Source organism: Corapipo altera, unplaced genomic scaffold (genome assembly GCF_003945725.1).
Source record: "Corapipo altera isolate COAL_440 unplaced genomic scaffold, ASM394572v1 47, whole genome shotgun sequence".
In the NCBI taxonomy this organism is placed as follows: Eukaryota; Metazoa; Chordata; class Aves; order Passeriformes; family Pipridae; genus Corapipo; species Corapipo altera.
The window spans coordinates 6,103,399-6,128,378 of NW_020884897.1; the positions used below are offsets into that span (position 1 = coordinate 6,103,399).

The 24,980-nt window shown below is 38.5% G+C and overlaps 1 protein-coding gene across 5 annotated transcripts in view; it reads left to right on the forward strand.

Moving 5' to 3' along the window:
• The window catches only part of DIP2C (disco interacting protein 2 homolog C), a 310,777-nt gene that overhangs the window by 191,833 nt on the left and 93,964 nt on the right, over positions 1-24,980 (forward strand). For all 5 annotated transcript variants that reach the window (XM_027648510.1, XM_027648512.1, XM_027648511.1 and 2 more), the window contains 5 exons: positions 5,493-5,618; positions 6,468-6,677; positions 12,816-12,947; positions 14,289-14,408; positions 15,333-15,530. In XM_027648510.1, coding sequence (XP_027504311.1) covers positions 5,493-5,618; positions 6,468-6,677; positions 12,816-12,947; positions 14,289-14,408; positions 15,333-15,530 — 786 coding nt within the window. The remainder of the gene's footprint in view (positions 1-5,492; positions 5,619-6,467; positions 6,678-12,815; positions 12,948-14,288; positions 14,409-15,332; positions 15,531-24,980) is intronic.

Here is a 24,980-nt window from a genome sequence, read left to right on the forward strand (position 1 = left end):
AAAAAAGATTAGATTTCAGGTCGTCAACAGTGTATGGAATAAATTGTTAAAGAACACTGTGAACGAGGAGTCAGAAGTTTGAGCAGTCTGAAATCAACAGTGTTTGTTTCTGTATTTTGGGGCGTTTTTATTTAACCTTTGACCTCTGCCCACCTATCAGCAATTATCTCCCAGTTATCTTCTGTCACCCAGTTATCCCCTTTGAGAATGAGTTGTCTCTCCAATGCCATCATGCATTTAAGATGAGCACTGTCTGAGCACAGGCTCACCCCTCTGGCTGGGCCGTGTGCTGGCCACTGATGCTCCAGTCTCCTGCTGTTTTGTTGTGTTGAGGGATCCCACTGGAGCAGCATGTCAGTGCAGGCAGGATGCCACTTCGTTCCACAGGAATGGAGAGGTGGGTTTATTCCCTTTTCTATGGGCACTGAATAGGAAGCTGAGAAAGACCACAGAGAACACGGTGTCCATATCAAGCTGGTGCTGCACGGTGTCTGTTGGTGGGTTTGGTTTTTTCCTGAGCCTTTTCAGTTAAACAAGGAGCACAACATTGTGCCAAGTTACGAGATAAACTAGATGAAAAGAATGACTGCACTAAGCAGAGCACCTCCCAGGAAAGATGGGCAGTTCATCCTGCTTGGTGGAATGAGGAATTTACCTCAATTAGCAATAGATGAGAGTTTCTGATTATGGAATGCAGTGGCTGATGCCATAGGTCATCACTCTGAGAGTCTGAATTTACAGGCTCTCATTCTCTATGGCAGTTTTAATTTCTCTGTCCTTTGTTTTGAGGCCTCATCTCTTGTTTAATAGATGATTAGCTCTTTGAAGGGAAACTTTCTCTCTACCACCTGCTTGTTTTTACAGTTCCACTTCCTTTCTATTTGACTTCCTGACTTTGCTCCCAGAAGTATGCTTGCCCTCTCTATCCTGTCACAGAAAGTAAAGGGAGGGAAAAAACAAGTAAAAATGCTTGAATGCAACAGGGAAAAGACTGGGGACAGAGCTGTTTTGTCTGCAGTTTGCTAAATATTACCAGGCAGCCTAGAAGATGTATGTGTCAGGTTGAATGGTGAACACCAGGCTGATTGGTGTTAAGCAGTGAGCACAAGTTAAGCAATGAGCCTTCCCAAGTGTTTTGCTTTACTTTTTCCCATTTATTGATTCTTTGAGTACAAACACACAAATTGGATTCAACATATGGTTGGCAACCTAAAACAGTGGAGGACAGCAGCAAATAAGGCACTGTATGTTGGTTCCTACTACTGTAGATAGATTCTACTCTGCTTTAGTTTTTCTTTTGAGATGTTCTTTTGGAAAAGCCACATGGGAAAAGTGTTATTTTGTTATCTGCAGGGGTGCTTTGAAGGGTCAGGATCTGGAGTAATTTTATCAGTTGTAATAGTGTACTCACTATGTCACAGACTTATATATGAAAGAACATTTTTCCTAAAAGGATGTTTTTTTCCACTTAGGACTTTCTCTAAAGGCTTGAGTGCAATTACATCAAGGTATATCTGTATTTGAAACTCTATCATAAGTTTATAGTAGGTGAGAAATTGTAGCAAGTAACACTATGAGAAAAGACAGAAGTGGGGTTTTAGTTTTCTTTTAATGCAAAAAAGAATGTGTGGCATTTCTGGACAAAGTTTTCATACTTGAACGATTTTTTCAGAAAAAATTAACAAGAAGTCTGTGTTTTAAAGCAGGGCTCAATGACAGTATGATTAATTCAGTTAGCCTGAGCATGCCAGGGTAGATTGAGAAGGCAATTCAGACACTTTTGTCAGACGTGCAAGACAGGGGCATCACCCTACCAGAGACGGTTTGAAATTCTAATGTGATGTTCCTGTTGATGCTGTGTGCAATTTGTGGAGAATAGAAACTGCTTTGTGCTGATGGGATTTGGGGGGATAGCAATTTCCTGTCCTGAGGGAACTTGGATATGTCTTTACACCTTCGTTATACTTTGTTCTAGTGTGTATCACAAATGTAGTTTCCTTCCTTTAATGAACAAGGAGCCTCCAGTTGCTATTGTATGAACTCATGTTACAAATCTCTACGTATTTTTTCAGTAGCTGTTAGGGACACATTGTGGGCAAGTAGTGAGTTACCTGTAATATGATGGACACCATAGCCCATCTTTCACCATGATAAAGGCAAAGACTTTAACTCCTATTAAATTGATGAGAAGGAAATCACCAGGGACACAGTTTGGTGAGGAATGTACATTTCAGTTTGGATTTAAATCCATGCTTCATGAAAATACAATAAAAGATTATTAACTGTATTTTGGTTAACATTCCTTGTGCTACATCAGCAAAGTTGGCTTGTAAATCAGAAAAGCAAAGCTAAAACCTGGAGAAAAGCAAATCATGCGTATGCAAAGTGCATATCTGAAGCTGATACTTGGTGGGAACAAACCGACTTACATTTTCTATCTTGCTGTGGTTACAGGATAGATGTTGTAACCTGTGAGTTGTTCTCAAGTGTAATTCTGAAGTATCAGTTTGGCTTTCCTTCACCTCTGTGATTTCTCAGTACTTTGGGTCTCAGTCTCTAAGTATGAATGGCTTAAATGTTCATTAGCTTAAAAAGTACTACTCTGTACAAGACTGTCAAAACAGGCTGAAGATCTTCAGAACCCATCAATAGTCTTTCGTTCAAAAACAAGTCCATACAAACTATATAGGCTTTTACTTATTCTTTACATAATCCTTTGCCTTTCTTTATATGCCTAGAGACACTTTGTTTAGCCAGGAGTTTTGTTCCTGGGAGAGAATGTTGTGAAAAGATTTTTTTTATCCAAGCTTGACTGATTCTACTGGCTTTTCTTCTCTCCCCCTAAAAACCTGTAACCTCTTGCTGATGATCCCTGGACCGTCTCTGGACTATTGGTCCTCAGCATTTTCTAGACATGTGTCCTGTTGTTTTTGGTAACCACCATAGTCTGAGCAACGCCTTTTGAATAGTTGACCTTGCAGACTGGTCTGGGAGCAGGTGTGCATGTTCCTTCTCCTCAGTCAGCTTCCCTCTTGTTTATTTGGTGTTTCTTATCTTTTCCATTGTTTTTGCTTTCCTGTGAGGTTTTGGTTTTGGGGTTTTTTTAGCAATCTATAGTCTAGTTTGTTCCACACTAACCCAATATAAATAAACATATCAAACATGTGCTTTACTAAGAAAACAATTCAATTCCTGGACTCCTGTGGACTCATTTGAAAATTGAAATCCTGCAGAGTGTTTTTAATTAAGCGGATGAGTCTACCTTCTTGCATCAAAACAGCATCAGAAAAGAAATCAAAGAATTCGCAAGTTATGATTCAGAGTCCAGCTGTCACTAAGCATGTTAATGATTTTCTGTCAGCTGTCCTCCTTTAAAAGTTTTTGGAAGAATTTGTTCTCCCTCCTAACACTTACAGTAAAAAAACAATCATATATACAGTAATATACAAATAGTTCCTCCTGTGTTGATCAGCAAAATCTATTTTCTTCCAAAAATTGCCGAAGAGTGTTGGGTTTTGGTGGGATTTTTTTGTTTGTTTGTTTGATTTTGTTTTTTTTTTTTAAAGGGAAAGCTCATTTTTTACTGCTTGGTATCTAATTGCTATCCTTTCAAGGAAAACTAAGAGTTTTCCTCCTTTGATAGATAAGATACACAAACTATTAGTGAGCATGTTCAGTCCTGTAAACATTATTGACATTAGTGTGGAGTGAGCAGGTAGGAATTTATCTTGGGGACATGCTGTTAGGGAAAGACTTACATTGTTTATTTTCTTAGTCTGATACTTCTCACATAAACTTTTCATCATTTTTTATTTATAAGAAAGACCTTAAACATTATATTTTAAAATAATGACTTGGCAGAACAGAATTTGTTCTGCGATGTTAACAATTGCAGCGTTCCTCGGTTTTGGTCCATCAGCTGCATGGCTCTTTTATCTTTTAAAAAATGGTTTTCCCCCTTTGCTGTTTGCTTGCTTTACTTTGTTTTGCTGATGTACTCATCCTCTTCGTGATTTAAAACAAAAGGAAAAAAGAACAAGAACAACTCATAGAAGCCGCTGATAATGCTTTTTTTCTTATACTTACCCTTCCCTGTCGTACTTGCACTGAGAGGAGCTGAAACCCTGGCAGAAGATAGGGAATGCCTTTAATGAAAATGAGACACTGGAGCTTATCAGCAGCTTATCATCTATTGCTTCTAGTCATCCTTCCAGGTTGTTGCTCACAACAAGTTACTTACACTGATGTGATCTAACCAACACTTCTTTAAACAAAGATACATATACTCTTCTTTTTCCTGTTGCTTCTCTTGGGGCACACTGCCTGTTCAGAGCTGCCACCACATCAATACAGGAGTAGGAAAATGACTGACTGCTGCCAACCCAGCCTGTGAGGGTGGTCTTCAAACAAATTCAGCAGCAGCAGAAGTGGAATCAGTCTGGGTTAGACCTGGTTCACTGTGTTCCTACTTCACAAATGGGAATAGCTAAATTATGCACCCAACTTGCCGTATTTTCTACAGCTGACCAGTGGCAACTGGTTAAAAGGCAGGATGTCAGGTGGTCAATATGTGGCAACCACAAGGGACTTCTGTTGGCTACCATGTCTTTTGCATGCAGTCTCCTCATGTGCACAAGACAGACAGTACAAGGTAGTAAACTAAAGGCAGACCTATTTCAATGTGTAGTTATGATAGCAATTAAAAAATTTTGCATAAAACAAAGTCATTATCAAAAAGTCACTCACCTCTTTTAGACGTGATAAGTGGCCTTTTTCAAGCTTTAGGAGGCAGGCAGCTATCACTTGAAAGGTAGAGAAGCTATGCCCTGGTTATGTCCCCAAGGAGAAGAGATCTGTTGGATACTGTGGAGTGGACTGGTGTGAGCTGTGTGTAACACCTGCCTGCAAAGCACCAGGTCTGTGCTCAGGATTCTTTTTCTTCTCATTCCACCTACGTAATACTTATTTTTCTGTGAATAATGCCAAGTGACAGAGGCAGGAGAAGGATTTGGGAATGGGCGACCTGTTGCCATTTCTGTTGTGACATTTCACATACCTCTTACCCTTCAAGCAAATGTTCTTGTTCACTTCATCTGTGTGACTTTTGTGTAAATTGGAAACCTCATTAATTTTTAAAATGGGCAATGTTAATACACCACACTTCCACTGAAGTAACAGCTCTTGGTTAAACAGAGGTTTGCTCCGGCGAAGCGATGTTCCTGCTCTTCAAATGCTTCAACACCATTCTGGGGATATCACACAGCTCAGAGGGCTTGTTTGTAGGTGCAGCATTTTTCACTATAGATGCTTTTTCTGCAGTGAGGAGAACTCAGGCAGTTCCTCCAAGATCCTGCGCATTCCTGGCCTTTCGTCACTCGGTGTGCGTTGTCAGCCCGGCTGGCACACGCACAAACCTGCAGGCTGGTGCACTGGGGGCACAGAGGAACAGCTCGTTCCTGTCTAACACTGGCTTGAAATCTCTTTCCTTCCAGATGTTCACACAGAAGCAGTTCAGGCAGCCCTTGCTAAACATAAAGAAAGGAAAATGGCAGTCCCCATGCCCTCAAAACGACGTTCATTGGTGGTGCAAACATCGATGGATGCCTACACACCTCCAGGTGAGTATCTCTCTGTATTTTTATGGGAATTTTAAAAATTTTTTTTGTGTTGCTATGAACTACTAATCTGTCTGCATAGATAGTAATGGAAATGTCATTTGACGCACACTGAACATAACTCTGAGGTATTTTTGAAGAGGAGAAGGCGAAATGAATGGTAGAAAAGTCAACAGAGGCAGTTCACATGACTGCTTTGCCTATGGTGGTACCTTAGCTTGCACTGGTCCTTTTGGTCTTACAAGGACCTAACTATGGCCAGCTTGTCATATTTTATGATAGTCAAAATTCCTATCAAGTTTCTGATTGATTCCCTAATTCTATAATGTAACAACTTTACAATTAATTGTGCCATTCCTTTTCAAGTTTATCTGCTCTTTTATATACTAGACTGTGAAAATACCCTATATCTCATGCATTTCCATACTCACTGAATTGAGCTGGGACTCCCATTTCAGTGAGGAGTGGACCTTGTACAATTGCAAAAGTGTTTCACAGACTTTTTGGAGTGAGCTTGGGAAAGTATTTTGTATATTCTGTATTGTTAATACATGGCTGGAGATCTTCAGAAGGTTCTATGTTTAACATTATAAAGGAAGACTTTTATTATCCTTATTTTTTTGTACAATAATATACAGACCATGACCTTAGAATGGGCAAGTTCTCTCAGTGTGTAGTTAGCAACTGACTTAGTTTCAGGGCTTTCAGTATTATGGATTTTCGATTAAGTTTACCCACCTTCCTGAGATTTTCTTAATGGCACTTTCTTTAGATTTGGAATATGAACATGCCTTATTTCTATTAAGAAAACCCCAAAGCACTGCAAGTTAACAGGCTGTTTTTAATTACTAGATACTTCTTCTGGTTCAGAAGATGAAGGCTCCGTACAGGGCGACTCCCAGGGAACTCCCACCTCAAGTCAGGGGAGTATAAACATGGAACACTGGATCAGTCAAGCGATCCACGGCTCTACCACATCAACCACTTCCTCCTCCTCGACACAAAGTGGAGGCAGTGGTGCTGCACACAGACTAGCTGATGTTATGGCTCAAACACATATAGGTTAGTATACAGACATGTTGAGTATGTCCATGGCATGAATTTTGACTCTCACATTCAGATGATGTTGCTAAATGAAGTCTTAAAAAAGTCTTTTCTGTACTGCTTTTTTGCTTTTTTCTATTTACATATGTTATGTAGAGAGATAGTCTTATGTTCCTATTTGAGGAGGGCAAAAAAAATAGCAGTTTAGATTTGGGGGTAAACTTATGTTGTGGCAAACAGGGTCTAGCTATTGTCTCCCAAACATCTTAAAAGGTACACTTGGATGACTTCCATTACTTAGCACTATAAAGGTCTCTGTTGGATTCATCAGTAAGGAAAATCAGTGCATGCATCATTAGGGGTTGCTTGCATATGAGTTTCCCCCACTGCTGGACCACTTTCATTACATAGCTTGAGTGATTTTTGATAGTTCTGATAACAGTAGTCCACTTAAACATATTTTTGCTGCCCTTAATTGAATCTAGAATACTTGAACTGGGATATCTAGCTATTATACGCTGTGGGAGAGACCATTATATACCTTCAGAGAAGGGAGCTGTTATTATTAGTAGCTTGTTTATATCCTTTGGAAAGACCCTAGGAAACCAAAGCTTTCTTTCCTTTGAGGTGAAGCTTCACAGACATTATTTTGCCATTGACATTAGTTTTCATTAATATGAGGCAGCTATTTGATTAGATATATCAAAAGCAAGGCTTGTTTTTCTTCACTCCTCAGTTGTTCATCATGCAAGGCATCTGCTTCGGGTATGTTCTTGATGGAGTGTCTCACTGCAAATCTGTTGGAGTCTATGTTGGAACAGATAGTACTTACTGGTGTTCTACTACACATATGAATTCACTTTTGTGTGACTGTTCCTCAATTGATCATTCCTTTTCAAGTATATGTAATGAGATACATGAAGTCACTTTAAACGTTCCTGATTTTATGTGCTGGAAGAGTAGTTTGTATCCATTTGTTTTTAGCTATGGGTATAGCTTGATGCAACACCTGTATTTTCAGTAATCCTCTCACCATGGTCTGGAACTGCTGAATTGCAGTTGGGGAAGAACTTGTATTGGATTCCTAAATTCATGCTAAATGAATAGCTTAGAACCTTGTTTTAGAAATGCATACACTTTGGAACACATTAATCATTGCATTTGATTATTTTCTGTGACTTCATCTTGAAATGGTAGAGGAAATTATAGCATAGAGAATTAAATTTACCCAAACTCTGAAAGGTTGTATTACTCACACACCAAGTCTTAATGTGTCTTTAAATATAGCTTCTTCATAATGTGACATTTCAGTAATTTTAAATCTGACACAGTAAGTCTTCTTTTATAATTGGTGAGTTTGTGGTAAATAATGCAGCATTTATGGAGCTAAATTAAGAAGACAATATTCTGCTGAAGGGGAAAAATACTACTTAAATTCATTTTATTTGTTGACTAAAAAGATCTTGCCTTTGAAGGAAGCAGTTGAGCTTAGCAGTTGAGCTTACCTCAGTATATGCATGTTTTCATTTGTTCTGACAATAAGATGCCTTAAATTGCATCTCTAGCTGGATAGTAGTTGTGATACAGTATTGGAAAGGTCAGTTGGATACAAAATATGAGTGGTATCTGCTAACAGATTGAGACTGATGTTATGGTTTCTGTCACTCATTGTTGCTAAGATCACTGAAAATGTAAGGGAAGCTACACAGTTGATAACTATAAGATGAATTTCTTCATGGGTGAGCTGCATTCTGTGAGAATTTGAAATTAAAGTGCTCTTTTGTTTCTTTCCAATTCAAGGAGATGGATTTTGCATTTAAATGTATTCTAAGAGGTAATAGACTTGAAGTATTCTCACAGATAGCCTTGCTCTTTCAGAGGCAGTGGGCCAGTGATGATAGATGAATAATCCTCTTTGGTAGGAAAGAATATAAGAGAGAAGAGTAATCCTGTTCCTTGAAGCTCCTTGACTACTGGAAATGGTTTGTTCTTGATCACAAAGAACATATGTTACCATGGCTTGATGTTTCTTTGGTGCAGGGACTTGTTCTCCAGAGACAGACCAGCCTGCAAGAGAGAAATCAGCTGTAAATATGTAAGGACATACCGCCATACTCTGAAGATGACAATTCTGATAAATACAAATTGAGGGTGCAACAGGAAAGACCTTTAATGATAACCAAAAAAACCTCTCCATTCTGATATTCACTAGGATGTGACCTCCAGAACGTATCACAAAATCAAAGGGAGATTTTTTCCAGTTTAAGTACACTAATACAGTCCTGAGAAGGGATTTGATAAAAGGCTTTGGCTATAATATAATCAGAGTTCAGCTTTGTGGATCATTTTGATAATTTGCATAAGCTATTATATGCTTTTAATGTTATACTGTTTATTTGATTTGACTGCTGCTGCTGCTCTGTTGTGGCCAAAATTCTGATTTGGGATAGATATCATTTTAATATTTATTTTCAACTTTAAGATGATCAGGTGTCTGCATTAAGCTACAGGAAGAATCTTTAGTTTGGCATAAGTATCACCATTGTGTTCAGTAATTCTTGAATTTAGAGATTAAACCAGTGAAATCTGTAAAAGATACTTAGTGTTCTGATCCTTCTTTGGGTCACTGTTTATATTTCTGTTTATATAAACTGTTTATATACTGTTTATATTTCTAAGATCTTTTAAGTTTTCATTTGTTTATATTACCTGGTTTGGATTTCTATGTATATAAAAATCAGAGAAAGTCTGTCTCAAAGCTCACAAAGTTCATGTGGTGAAAATTACACAGTGCTTGCCTATGACTGTAAATCTATATAAAGTTAATCATCTCACTACAAAATTTTGATCCTGCAGGTGCATTTAATGTTTCTTTTATATACTTCAAATATGTTTCTGTTTGAAAATCAAAGGCCTCTATCCTCATTAAAGGCTACCTAGACTTCTAACATATAATACAGGAGACTAGTTTACAATACTATCTGTCACCTGGACATCACTACAAAAGAAACCCAGTTAATGGAAAAAGTCAGATCTCTGGCTCTGGATTTTCTTGCCCTAACAACCAGGAGACCCAGCTTATTTGGGAGGAAAAGCTGCATTTTCTTCAAGTTAGTATTGCAGGGATGCTTCTCGAGTTCCTGGAGACTTTTCGAATACGTGGTACCTGTGTGAACTTCCACAAACTTCCACTGGAAGTATTCCTCCACTTCTTTGTTTCTCCTCAGATGTGAGGCTTTATCAATGCACATGCTCTGTCCCTACATGAATGTGCTCTGGTTTGCTTTGGGTCTTCCTGATTTTCATGAAATGGGGTAAATGGTGTCACTCCAGTGGCAGAAATGAAGAGAGCCTTAACTGGAAACAGCTGTTTTCTCTGTGATCTTCTAATGCAGGAATATTGGAAGAGATGGGAAGAGGAGGTGACGCAAATATGTATGTTTGATGGAGGAAATGCTTTGAAGTCATGCAGCTGTCACAGTTTCTACTTTTCAGTGAACAGATGTGTCAGGATCACAATTCTTAACTAAACCTCAAACAATGCTTCAAGTTACCTGACATAAGACCAAGCAACTCTATACAGATTGTGTCCATGGCTGAAGCCTGGATTGACTCCTCTGTACAAACAAAAGGCTACATTTCACATAACATAGCAATTATCTTTTTATTTAGAAGTCATTCAGACCAAATTCTTGTCTGTATGATTTTCATTTCTCCAAGCCTGACTCTGAGACATGAACCGACCGAGGATTTGTAAATCTAATGGATGAAACTTAGAGCTGTAGATATTGCAATGATAAGACATCTGTTAAACAGATACTATAAAGGAACATAGCAAGACAAACCTTAATATTCTTATTCTGCTGGATAAAAGTTCTTAATGGAAATGTAAACAGCAGATGGGCAACCAAGGCACTAGAACTCCACTCTTTGACTGGCCAGTGGTGGCAGCCTTGGGAAGAGAGTTTCTTTTAGGTGATTTCAAGTACCAGTGATGCTTGTTCAAAAGGAAGCACTTCTACAAAAGAACAGAACTCTTCTTATGTTCTTTCACCCTACTTGACACCATGTGTGAAGAAGAAGAATTTGGTTTCAAGAGCATCTGTACTCTGTGATGCGTGGATCATGTGTCTTCTGATAATTTAATCTCAGTGCTGAAACCTGGAGATACTTGAACTCCAATTCACTTGGCCTTGTAAAGTCTAAAAGATGGAAATACTTCGCGGGAAAGATGTAAACAATTATAGCTAACTTTAAAATGCTTTCTCATGTTACTAATAGCTGAGTAAGGACAATTATTTTCTTAGTCACGATCTCCTGTGTGCATAGCAAAGCTGCATTATAAGTAAGGATAAAAAGATAAACATCAGCTTTTTTAATTGACTTAGTTATTTAGTAATTTAATCATGATATATAAAAATCTCTTGCCACTTAGTAAGTAAGACAGAGCAAAAATTGTGCTGAGTCTAAAATAGTTGATAATGACAAGACATCTAAAAGACATTATTCAAAATGTCTTTTAAAAGACAAGACGTTATTCAAACAATTATCAGGATAAGCTTCATTGTTCGAACTATTATACTTCAGTTGGTCACTTATAGCACAATATAAGGAGTTTGTTTTGATAAAGTTATGACAGTGAGTGTGATAAAAAGCAAAAGCTTCAACTGGACATTTGTAGAGTGCAAGATGGTTTTGAGTTGCATAGTAAAAACCATCTTATGTTTTCCTCAACCAGATAGTATGACTGGGTGATAAGGTTGAGTCCTGATAATGTTCATGAATATAAATATTAAGTAACAACTACAGACATTAATATAATATCCTAATTTTTCATGATGATTGTCTGTCAAGTGCTACCTCGAAATGAGGTGTATGCAAGATGAGCATCTATTATAACATCTTTTTACTGTATGTGTAGCAAAAAACTTAGTTTTCTGTATTGATGGTGCATAAATTTGGGATTGAATGCACAGGAATTACAGTGATCCAAAGTTCAAGATTCATGAAAATACTTTATAATTACATTTGACATTAAATTTACTGTAGAAGTTTGTGTTGTAATACTTATGGAACCACAATGCTTAAGGGACAGGTTTAATAAAAAGCAAGTCTTGAAAATAGTATTGGAACAAGATGATGTTTTTCCAGAATTTTTGCATTTTTAAAGACTCTTACCCTATTGTAAGATGAATCACATTTCTATTTACTTCAGCAGCAGCAAAATAAAGACCTGCCTTCTTTTGTAACTCAGAGGCTGCTTGGGATCATTTATGTCAATTGAAAGAGAAGTTGTTGTTTGCTCATGGTGTTTATCTCCATCTAATCCAATGCTGATAAAAACCTGGAAAAAATTTATGAGAAAACTCATAAAAATAGTACAAATACATAGATAATACAGACTCAGACTTGAAAACATGGGAAAACAAACTGTGGTAGCATGCTGAGTTATCAGGCTACGAAAGAGAAAGATTAGCTCTGTGGAATTGTTTAGCAGTGCTGGCATGAGTCAGACCAGATCACATTTGCCTTCTGGAAGGCAAGACTTTGTTATGCGGAAGAATTGAAATATCTTTGTCTAAAAATAGTAGACAAGCAAGTGTCCAGGCAGAATGCAAAGTTCATGTTTCTTTACATTTTATTTCTTTCCTCTGGATTCCAACCCTGCTATGATTGATTTTTTTCCTTTCTTAACTCAAAATACAGAGGTTATAAAAGTGATACGCATTGACACTTGCAAGTGATTGACAGCATGCTGTGTTCTTTTTATTTAGAAAAACCAACACAGTGATCCTTCAGAAGTGTATTTGTCTGAGTCTTTTCTATTTGCAGATGTCACTGGAGAGCCTACAAACTAATTGTATAATTTTTTTAGCCTATTGCTTATGTGATTGCAGATATATAGCCCTTTTTTAATCAGTGGAAGCTTTATTTATTAAAATCATGCTATACATTATATATAGTTTTGAATTTATGTGTGTGTGTAAATATATGTATATGGTTCAATCATATGTACAATCGCTTTATGCATTAACTTTAATGCCTGTTCAGATGTTGGAAAAAAGAAATCAAATTATATCCTCTCCTCTGCCCTTTGTTTTTCTGCCCTTTGATTCTAGAGGCACATGGTTAAACCTTTTAACTTACTTTTCACAGAAAATCATTCTGCCCCTCCAGATGTTACCACTTACACCTCAGAACACTCAATACAAGTAGAAAGACCACAAGGATCAACAGCACGGGTGGCACCAAAGTATGGAAACGCTGAACTTATGGAGACTGGGGATGGTATGTCACAAAGAAAAACTGAATTTTTTTTAGTATTGTAACCTTTTCAGTGGTTACTGTATGCATCTGCTCTTGGTTTTTGTTTGGGTTTCGTTTGTTTTTTTTTCTGGGCACTTTTCACTTATAAACACATAAAAAGTTGCAGCACCTTTACAGTCCTAAAATAAACTAATATCAATGAAGACAACATAGAGAAATATTTCTTAATCAGCATAGCTGTAGAAATTGTTTGGCAAAAGAAAACAGTAAATATCTTTAAATTTGCTTTTCTCGTGCTGTCTGGTTACAGCTAGTCTGTTTTTTAAATGACAAAGAATGTGACATGCTAGGATGGCTACATCTTGTAAAGTGACATGTTTGAAGTTTTATTCTCTGAGGTGGTTTTTTTTTTTTTGAAAAACAGTTATTTGTAAACCCTTTCTTATTTACTGCTCCTCTTTTCTAAAACTTACTAACCAATATTTCAGCACAGCATGGAATTGTTGACCAAGTGTATCGTCTGTAAACTTAGTAGCTTCAGCTCTAAACACCACTTGGCAAAAGTGTTGGAGCCAACCTTATGGAAGTGTAGGAAGTTGAAATTCCTGCAATGCAGTGACAGAAAGCTATTAGTTCAGGAATAGATGACATAAACATTGCGCTGGACTTGAGAAAAGGAAGGGAGAGGTGATTGATGGGACTATATTATAAAAATGGCCCTTGCCCCATGCTCCTGTTCAGAACTATGTTTTTCCAAGTGCTGTGTGGGCAAGCACTCTCCCTTTGGAGATTGCTGGCTGGTGATTGACTGTAGGGATGTTCAGAGAATACAGGGTCATGCTGAAGTAATAAAAATATGTGAACCATGTTTAAGATGAGTACTGGACAGATGTCCACTACAGTGTAAAGAACAGCCCAGAATAAGTGATGGAGCAGAGCCTATGACCCACACTCCTCACTGAGCTGCAGTCAAGTCAGACAATGTGGGTATGACCAGTGATCATGGGGAAGGCCAATACCTGTCTTCTCACTGACCATTGCTGAGATAGTCCTCTCAGGGTACTGACATTTGCTATAGAGACTTTTTTTCACTGTGCTTCTCTCCCTCAGTCTGTGTGCTGTTTCCCCTCTAATTTTGCAACCTCGCTCTGACATTGTTGTACTGTTTTTATTTAAATTAGGCTTCATTGTTCCTTTTTGCTTATATGTTTTAATGTTAAATAAATACTTGAGTCACAGTATGGCATGAAACTCTAAGTTGTGGTGGCCTTGCAATCCTAGACCACTTTCTTACCCCACTTAACATCTGGTGGTGTTCAGCATAGCAGTCAACTGATGTCTCCATTGATCCCTGTCCTGCAGGAGTACCAGTGAGCAGCAGAGTGTCAGCAAAGATTCAGCAGCTGGTCAATACACTAAAACGACCCAAACGACCACCATTACGAGAGTTCTTTGTAGATGACTTTGAGGAATTGTTAGAAGGTAAAATGACTGTTTTTCAAAAGGTTTGGGGATCTCTTATTAAAACTCTGTAAAATGTTTGTCTCCTGCTTTTGACTTTCTAGAAAACCAATTAAGCCCTCCTTGTACTGGCAAGTACAAAAGCACTGGTATTCAGTGGAATCTGTTTGTAGTGAGCCTGGACTTAGTGCTGTAGAGTCGAAAGTCTCTCTAATTTGCTCAGGTCCTGGTTCTACTTGCAAAGAAACGACAGAAGAGAGTGGAGGGAAGCTTTGCTTTGAGAACATTCAGCTGTGGGTTGCAGCCATTGCCTTTGAACACCAGTATGAGAAAAACTGTTAGTGAGGGAGCAATGTTAAATGTTTTAAACACCCTTTGTGTTACAGTGAAGCATCAAAAACCAAATTAAATGTAAGATTAGAAACAAGGATTAAGTCAATAAATGGATTTTTTTTTAAAGAGGCCAGTGCTTTGAGAATTAAGATTTGCCAGGATGTGGAAATTTAAATAGTCTCCATAGAGTTTATAAGAAAGCATGTAACAGAATATGACTTAAATCAATCTGTTACTTGTTAAAGTACACTTTTCCAGTAGTTTTGCAGTTCATCTCATTACTGCATTTTTCCCAGGAAAAAGTATTCTCCATCTCTCTTTAAGAATAAAGAAAGATTGATTATTTTGAAGATAAATATATGAATGCTGCCTCAGCAGTTTCTTTCCCTGCTTGTAGAGCTACTGTAAGGACAAGCACTTGCATTCCTGTTTAGTTGCTTGGCTTGTGTAAAAGTTAATTATTCTGTTATATTTCTCTGTTGCTTCTCAATACCTTCTAATATGTTACTGTTTTCAGAATGTTTTGCGAAGGTAACTTATTCTCTTGATTACACAGGTGTACACAAGGTATAGAATTTACATGGTAACTGTGTATCTTTTCATAATCATAAGTTCAACAGCCAGATCCAAACCAGCCAAAGCCAGAAGGAGCTCAGATGTTGGCTATGCGTGGGGAACAATTAGGTGTGGTTACAAATTGGCCGCCTTCTCTGGAAGCAGCTTTGCAGCGATGGGGGACCATCTCACCAAAAGCTCCTTGCCTAACCACTATGGATACTAATGGAAAACCACTGTATATTCTCACATATGGTGAGTGCTCTTCAAACTACTTGCCTTTTGTATGTTCTATATAGTGTCTGTGTACAGTAAATGCATAAATATACAGTGAAAAAAGACCTGTAATGATGCATCTGTTCAGTTTCTGAGTAGGGTAAGAGAGTTCTGAAGCTGTTGGTGTCTGAGTATGGGTAGCTGAGATGTTATAGCATGATTTATTTCACAGCGAGGAAAAGAGCCGAGTAGATACACCCATGGAATAACAGATTATAAATTAAAACCACCTTTTAAATAGAAATTCATCCTGGGGCAGATTTTCCTGAAGATTAATGTCTAAATCCATTGCCCTTGGATATCGCCCAGGCTTTGTTCTGCAAAAGCAGAACCTGGTGTAGAAAATTCATCAGCTTCCTGAAGAAGTTAAAATAGGATTTTTTCCATGTTCTACTGACACTGTAGTAAGTGTGATTTGAATTATTCCTCCTGATACGTAGTTGTACAGCTAGCAAATGTACCCCCTTGATATAAATTTACCAGGATATATTTCAGTGTGATCTCTGGTATGTTGTAGTTCACTGTTTACTGCCTGACAATCTATTGCAACCAAGAAAGGCCAAATAAAAATAGACATAAGGATGTCTCTGACAAGTAAGTCCCATATTGCTTCTAATTTTGCGATATTCAGGGGACATCTGGGAGACCTTCAAAGGAATTATTATGAATAACTGTCAGACTTTGAAAGCAAGTTGGAACATTTCCATAATCTATTGATATGGATATAAAAAAAATATTTTGCTTTTTTTATTTCTACCTTCTCAGGGACGTTGAGTTCTGTGCAGAGAATGTTGTTACATGCTGTGATATAGAGGTCTGTCTGTTTTGTTCAGTGCTGAACATTCCTTTTGATTCAGGAGTCAGACTCAGTGAAGGTCCCTGGCCAAAAAGATGTCTGCTGCAAGTTTGGCACTGAAAGTAAAGGCTTTTAAAGCATAACAGAAACTTTGCAACTAAGGGTCATGCATGAAACATTTTCCCTTCAGGTGCCTTAGAGTTAAGGAGTTACTTAATTTAGGGGGCAAACATATGATTCAACGCTGATGAATGTTTTTCTTCCTTAAGGACATTTTCTTGGAACTAGGGAAGAATTTTAAAGTTTGCAATTACATGTTTGCAGAAGAGAAATTCATGTCATCTACTGAATGCCCTAAATAAATTGGACAGGAAAGGAAATTAAGATGTTACTGAGAATCAGACCATTTTTCTGAATTTGGGATTCTGTCCAGAGAGTCTGAGCATATGTCCTGCTTTGCCTGAGGCTGTAGGCTGAGCAAATCAACCTGAGGAACTCATCTGCTTAGCTCACAGAGCCACCTCTAGCCATCTCTGTCTTTAGATAGCTCTTTCCTCTTCTAAATTGTCTAAATCCTGAGACAAACGGCACTAAAATTCATATTTTCACGCCTTTCATTTGGCAGCACTCTGAGATATGGTTTTACTGTTGCCTTTCAGTAGTTTTCTGAGGTCAGAAAAAAATTAGTTCTTTTTTTTTCCTTCTTTTTATAGATAAAAGAAATTACAAACCAAAACATTTCATAGATTTACTGAATTCTCTGCTAGCTGCACTTCAAGCTGACATCCTTTTTCACTGGAAATGTCCATTCACTATGCCATAGCAGTTTTCTTAAATGACAGGTGCTTTTGAAATGTCCTTAACATTACAGCCACCTGCCATTTTATTGGTGGCTTTATGTATGATTTTGCTGTCACTAGTCCTCCTTCTGTGTTTGCGGTATTTTCTAGTGATTGCAGGCATGGCATTTTTTAAAGTTGAGCATTAAGAGACATTAAGCCTTGAACTCAGCAAAGCCACTCCTACTCGTGAATTTTTATCCCTCTACATAGTTCCACTGGCCCCAGTAGTAATAAACTTTTGACAGATGAGCTTAATCACAATCCTACCACATGGTTTTACTGTGACACTGAATTTCCTCATGTGCATGTTATGATCAGGTGACTAAAACTTTAAAATATCGACATTGAGGACATTTAGTAACCTCTGATTTTGTACGTCACAGTTATATTTAGGTTTTTTGCCAATCTAAAGAAACACCATTGCCAGGAATTTTCATATGTTTGACAAGTATTCAAGAGTTTTAAGAATAATTCCAATTTCCCAGAGTTTTGGTCTTTGACATGTTGTCAACATGGTCTCTATGTACCTTCTCTTGAATATTTTACCTCTGTTTACTGTTTCTGCTTCAGTCTCTTCTCACATCTCTTGCCTTTATGGAAATCTTCTTCCTTTATCCTCCAACTTTCCAGTTAAGAGAAGGCTTTTGATCCCTACTTTTTTCATACTCAGCATCTTCTCTAGTTTCTTGTCTGCATGGATGAATTGCAGCTTTGTCTGCTTATTCCAGACTTCTTTCCATCTTTTCAAGATGGATTCCAGGAGTGTCTCTGTAGCTGTCAGCTAGATCATAGCCCATCTGAGTAGGAGTTCTAATTCCCTTAACACCAACATTTGAATCTCTTCTTTAGTGGATTGTTGCAGACTGTATTGCCTTCCTGCCCATCTCTTGGGCTGTAACTACAGTATCATACACAACGCTGACATTATTTATTTTACAGTAATTCTGTGTCCAAACCTCACAGGTTATTTTAGGAACAAGTCTTTTCAAATGCAGGCCTTTTACCACATCTAGATGGTGAAATCTCATCCCATCTGCCGCTTTGGTCTTAGTTCTTAACATCAGACTCTTTCTGGCCCTGAAAAATATTGCATCTATCCAAGATGCTTTCCTGTTTGCCCTTGGTGGCCTTGCATTCTGAAAAGGAGCTCTCTGAGAGTCCACAAAATTCTCCTTCTCCAAAGCGTTCCTCACAACTCCTTTGCTGTCCTATCCAGAGACATCTGTGAGTGGTCAGACCAATGGCCAAGCTGTGATATACCATGGCAGACAGTGATAGATTGGTGTTGTAAGACCAACTGGTGTGATTTTCTGGAATGAATTTCTCTACCTAATGGTAGCTGATGTGGGTATGTGTTAGTGTGACTTTAAATGGTGAGTGCTTTAGATTTTGAAGTGCTGCTGGGCCATAAGGGAAACTAGTTTAAAGAACTTATTCTTTCAGCTGTTGCTTAAAATCAACTCTGCCTTCCCATTTCTCTGCAAGAATTCATCTAATTTGTAATGCCTTGTATCTCCTATGTCTTTTTCAGAATGTGTTTTGAGCTCTTTGTCTTCATAGCGTGTCAGGACTGGTTTTGTCCATGTGTCTGAGGTTAGTGGAGATGGGAAAAATGTATAACTGCACTTGTAGACTTGATCTTTATTTTCAAGAAAGTGTTTGATGCGTTTTACCTCAGTTCTTGAAGTTCTTCTCAGTGCCCCAGTTGTAATCTTTATTTAATGTACTCAAAACTCTTAAATTCTTTCTAGTGAATGAAACACTATGAATATTACTTATTTCTCAAATATTTTGTTCCTCTGGGAACTTGTTTAAGTGGAGAACATCTTAGTTAAGTTATTCTCAATCCCTTTATAAATCAAATCACTGAATATGCATAAATTGAAATGTCTGAGATATGGGAAGGAAATATGTCTTTATCAGGTTTTGTGTGGGTCTGAACTCTGACTAGAAACCTAATACATGCTTTGAAGAGAAGGAAGACAATTTCTGACTCAGACAAAGTTAATCAGAGTAGTCAGGCATCTGGTTTTGGTATTAATAATGAAGTGCTTAGTGATATCTTAGAGGACAAACATGAATAAAGGACAATTAGATCCTCTATAGTTCTTACGCTATCACAGTCACTTTTCTTACTTAAAATGATTATTCTAAAAAGAATCAGAAAGGCTGGGAAAAAAGTAAAAAGCTGAAAGTAATTTAGGAGTGAGCAAGTTTGGAGCTTTCTTATTGTAACCATTGTTAAAAACAACAAAATGAATACCAGTTAACTTTGATTTGAAGAATCTCATTTCCTTTATCTAACACTTTCCATAATCAGATTTTTTTAAAAAACATTTCCTGTAGCTCCAGCGTAGTGTTTCTTTCCCACGTCAGAGGCCCACTGGAGACAGCAAGGCTAGCAAAAAGGAGCAGAGAAGACTCTCTGGACAGAGGATCATTTTTCCTTTTTCCGTTTGGATTCTGTGGAGAAAGAAATGCTTGGAAAATGGCTTTTTTTTTTTTTCTCAAATGAATTGCCAATTTAAAAAATAACCTTAATGCAACTGTAAACATGTTTAGGCCAAAGTAATTCTGCCTCAGCAGGGGTGATGTCGCTTATACTGGAGATATCCTGGCACACCTGAAAGTTAACAACAGGTCAAAAATAGGCAGCCCCAAGCAATGCTGCACCTGCATCCCTCCCCATCCTTTCTGGAAGAATCTCCTAGACCAGGAATTTCACAATTAACAGAAGGAGAGGGACAGATTTGAGACTCTTGTGATCAAGTAGCTACATAACCAGACTGTCCTTATCTCTGAAATGACTCAGTGCTCAGAGATATAGATAGTCATGGTTTAAATCTCTAGATAGATATCAATCTTATGATTGTTTAATACTTTAAACCCTTATTTCTTTAATAAAAAGGTAGAAAATTACTGCATTATATGATTCAGACTGCAGTATCCAGCACTGTTATAGCAAGGTTTACCTCTATTCTGAGGATGTCTGGAGTCTTTTATTCTCTTCAACAGAACATTGTTGTTGTTTTTATTTGGATTATTTTATCACAAAATACAACAACTTCATTTGCTCCTCAGGATGAATCTAAAGAGTTTATGAAAAAAGCGTGAACAGAGCAGTAGAGCTGGGACTATTCCGTTGCAAAGCAGAAAAAGAGCCCTACCTGCATATCGTTAGGAAGTTTGCCATTCACACCAGATTTAATAAATACTGTTGTTTCTATTTAATGTAAGGAATGTTGTACTGTGATATTAAGAAAATGAATATTTGACAAAATTATTTGCAGTTAAACTTTGGCAGTCTCGCAGTTGCTGAGCACGGAGATTGGTAAGCGACCACTGGTTTGGTTTTGTTGAGTTAGTGCTGTGTGGTTCTGAAAGCTGTCCTGAAGATGATAAAGAAATTTGTTGTGGTTTGTTTTCTCTCTGAGTTTTCTCCTTTATACAGCTTTTCTCTTAAAACCTTCTTTACATTCAACACAAACATTTAGTCCTTTTAAAGATTTGCAAAGGAAGAGGAAGGGGATTTACTTCAGTGTCATGTGGAAATCATCTAATTTTTGTCAACAGATCCCTTTTTGTGTGGTTTTTAACACCTTGTGGTTTCCTTTACCCTCATGTGTTGCGTAACCAGATGGGACTGGGTATTAACTAACTATGCTTGCTAAATTTTAGTTGGTTAAAGATACTGCCCTCTGAATAGACTGTTAAAAAAACCCCAAGATTGAATACAAGCAAAATGCAAGATATATCATCGCTAGTGTAGAGTTACTACTGCTCAACTAAAGGGAAATTCCAGTGGCAAGAGAAAATGGACTTACCCCACATGGGTGTTAACAGTGTTTGTCACAGCTGCCAGAAAGCAAGACGCTGGTTTCCGTCCTGCCCTACAGAGCATATCTGCATATGTGAGGTCTCACAGATATGGCTCAGATTCAGAGACATAGTGGTACTTGCTGTTACTCACTGGGCAGTGGAAACACTCCACTTAGTTTGCAAGCGTGTGAAGAACCTTAAAGCTCTCCCTGCATAAGCATGCTGCTAGGACAAGAGAGTCTGGCAGCAGCACTGGGCAAGTGACAGACATGGCTAAGGGAGATGCAATCATCTTTAGAAGAAGATTTATTTCAGTAAATGCTTAAGCAATAATAATGTAGGCAATGATAGATGCAGAGAAAAGCTTAATTTCTTACCATCTTGTGGAGTTACACGAGATCTTAGAAAGCAGCACCACAATTAGCAGCTCCATGGGAGGTAGGAACATTATAAATTGTAGTAGCAACAAGGTGTGTGTTAAATGCCTGTTGCTGGGGTTTGTTCCACATACACCTACCATTCTACTTTGTTCGGGAAATAGTTTTGTGACCTAAAAACTGAGGGGTAATTCACGTTCTTAAATGTGTAGTGCCCTGTGTTACCCATGATGTGTGCGTGACTGGTGGTCCTTGCACAAAGTCTGCAGAGCCTGGGCCCCTTCTGGAGGGTACCCTTGTGCCTCAAATACCACTGAACACCTCTGTAGATGACATACCAGTTCTTCATTTTTAAATGCAAGAGAGTTAATGTTGGGCTACTGACATCAGAGCCTGGAAGGCACAAATCCTGTCCCAGTGCAGCGGGTAGGAGTGTTGTTCGAAAGGACCCCACTGCAGTGGGGATGTGGGCAGGAACGTGAAGAGGAGGAGGGCTCGTAGGGTCTGGTGTTTATAGCAGGGAAGCAGCAGTGCTGCTCAAGTCTCCTGCTCAAGCAGCACATGCTGTGTCAGCTGCAGAAGGGGCCCAGGATAGCTCCCTGCTGCAGAGGCACGGCTGGAAGAGAGGAGCTTCAGCACGAGCTGGAACATGGGCGGGTCCACTCACTACCAAAGCTATTGCTTAAATTTCCCTCATCTGCCCCCCTGTCTTCAGGCCAACTCATTAGAAGATTAATGGCAGTGTGTTTATCTGAGGAGAGCTGGTGCTTCACTGAACTCCGTCTGAGGACAGTGGGATATATCCCCAGTGGCTGCAAACAGCCAGCTTTCTGCTGGAGCCCATGTAATGAAGACGGTTTATCCTGCACGAGGATCAGCCCGGCGGTGCTAAGCCCTGTCTCAGAGCCTTGGATGAAGCACAGCTGGCCTCCTTGCCAGGCCTCCCCCTCCCGCAGCACAGATGTGGCACTGCATGGAGGTCACGGCAAGGTCACAGCGTCAGGATTTGTGGGAGAAGTTTTAGCAATAGGCTTTTTCCCAGTGACGTCTAATCTCTCAAGTTTGCAAAGGAAGAATTACTCTGAACTGCAACCTAGGCAGAACCAAGGAAGGAAACACTTCAAAGATTTCCGTCTTTATAACATCCCTATTCCTGAGGGCTTTTATCCTGCAGGCATTGAGCCCTTTGTGTTTCTCAGTGATGTTAGAGGAGGCAAACAACCAAAGTGGCAGAATAAACCCATGGTTCAGTCCACCCCTGGTCAGAAACTTGTGTCCCATCCAGCAGCCACTGATCTGGCCCTGATCATCCATACATTCCTAGCTCCAGCTTCTCGATTACTGCTCCTTTTGTGGCCCTTTTTTAATTTACTTTTTTGGAACACAGTCATATACCCTACAGGAAAACTTACAGGCTTCCTGTTGAACACGATTCAGTTCAAGATCTCCCTGGACTTTGCTCTACTTGCTCGTGAGGATGCCTGGGGGTCTTTGCCTGCCCCCAGCAGAGCAGCCCCTGCTCACCCTGGAGCAGAGTTGGCAGCAGCTGGGGGCAGGCAGAGTCCGCAAGGGTTGGAGTGACATTTTAGAACTTGTAAGTCCCTTATATTCCAGCTCCTTTCCAGCTGAAGGCAAACTTGCTGCTTCACTCCACTTTTCCACAGTTTCATATCCACAGGTGCATGCATGGCCAGTTATCCCAACTACTTAACAAAAGGTTGGTATCACAACAGCAAACAGAGAAGGAAAGGGCTGTGGTGACAAAAAATTCAAGTCTCTTCTGGCCACTAGAAAATATTATGGGCCTTTTTTGTACATTTCAAAGTGTATACAAGCAGAAAGGTGAGGAATTAGGAAGGCAGCCTTGTATGCTCTATGTTTCAGAAGCTGAAATAAAATTTTGACAATAAAAGAGCATCATGACAAAATGTGTGTAAAGATTTGATTATTTAACACTTTACTAGAAAGTACTCCTTTAAATTTTCTCGGTTTTTGAGAGAACTGAATTTCTGCATTTAGCCAGATCTCTTAGGTGGAGATGATTGTACTGGTAGCTGTGTACTTCTGAAAGAATGTACCTAAATGCTGTAATATGAATAGTTCTTAGATTTTAAAGAAAATATTGTAAGATGGCACATTTGATAGCTAAAAAATTAGTGTATGTCACAAATGCAAATGTAAGACTTGTAACAGATTTAATCTCTATAGTTCAGACAGAACTTTTCACAGCAGCTCCTTATGTGTCTTGAAAAAGGAATTAAAAATTCAATGTTCATTTCAAGCTTGAAAGTGTTTTGTGTAAAGATGGTTCTTTTTTGCAATTCAGAACTTTTGCCAGGCTTTTGATTTCCATTCTCCAATTTCCTGTATCATTACTAATTGCTCTTTTAAGTTTGTTGCCACTGAAACTTTAATGTTGGAAAACTTTAAGCAAAAGAATATTTGCTTTCTTAAAGCATCCTTGTTTTTATCCTACTCACTTGTAAAGTTCAAGTGTTAACTGTAGCAACAGGGATGCTTTCAAAGGCCTTCTTTCCATCAAATGCAGGTAGTTCTGCCACAGCACCATGAGGGTTAATCCTGCAGACATATGCCTGTATCTGTGCTGAATTTCCAGTGGAACAGAATTGAGTTTTGTTTCTTTCTGAGCATCAATACAGTTCAACATGCAAATACTAGAGTAATTTTGAATAAATTAAAAACTTTGCAAAGGATAGTTTGATGATACAATATTACTGTTTTCGTAAGAAATAATTGCATTTAGTACTTTCTCAATAAAAAGCAGCAGAGACCCTTCCAATTTTCCGTAAGTGGAAAAAAAGAAAGTCTGGCCTTCTCATCATACTTTATATTTACATCAGATTTGCACTTAAAAATAATTCAATAGTATTGCATTTTATAACCAGGATGTGGAGGAACTTATTATAGCAACTGCTTGGCTTAGTTATAAATAGCAATGCTGCATGTTTGGGAGCTTGAACTGCTGAACTCCATAGGTAATCTGTTGTCAGAACCTATTATCATTTCAGTTATTGGTGGCCATGAATTAAAGATTTGTTACTGTCAGACTGAATAGTGCTTAAAGACAGTACCTCAGGGCCAGCCAAGCACAAGGGCTGTTAAACTTGGTATTGTTCAAATGAAAGTAACAAGGTCTCTAAACAAAAAGCATCTGAAAGAGCGAAGGTGCCAATTGCTTGAAGGATTAATGAAAGGCGTGTGATGTGGGCATATTGATGAGATAATTTTTTTTTATTGTATATTGGGATGAGGACTTGATAAGAATCAGCTAAGCATGGTGCTGGAAAGATAAAGCAAGGAAGAAGAGAGACAATAAGGAAGGATACCAGGGGCAAGTGAAATGAATCTGAGAGAAGGGAGGGTATGGGAGCAGATGAGAAGAAAAAGCCAAGTTAAATGAATTAAAAGTGAAACAGCCATATGGATGCGCTAAGGTTCAGAGGGTCCCTGCTGCTTCAGTGTGCCCCTTTGGATGTGGGGTGTTTTCTGTTTGTTGGGGTTTTCTTTACTTTGTCTCTGCTTCTTGGGATGCCTTTCCTTTTTCCTTTGGTGGCTCAGGGTATGAGAAATGCCA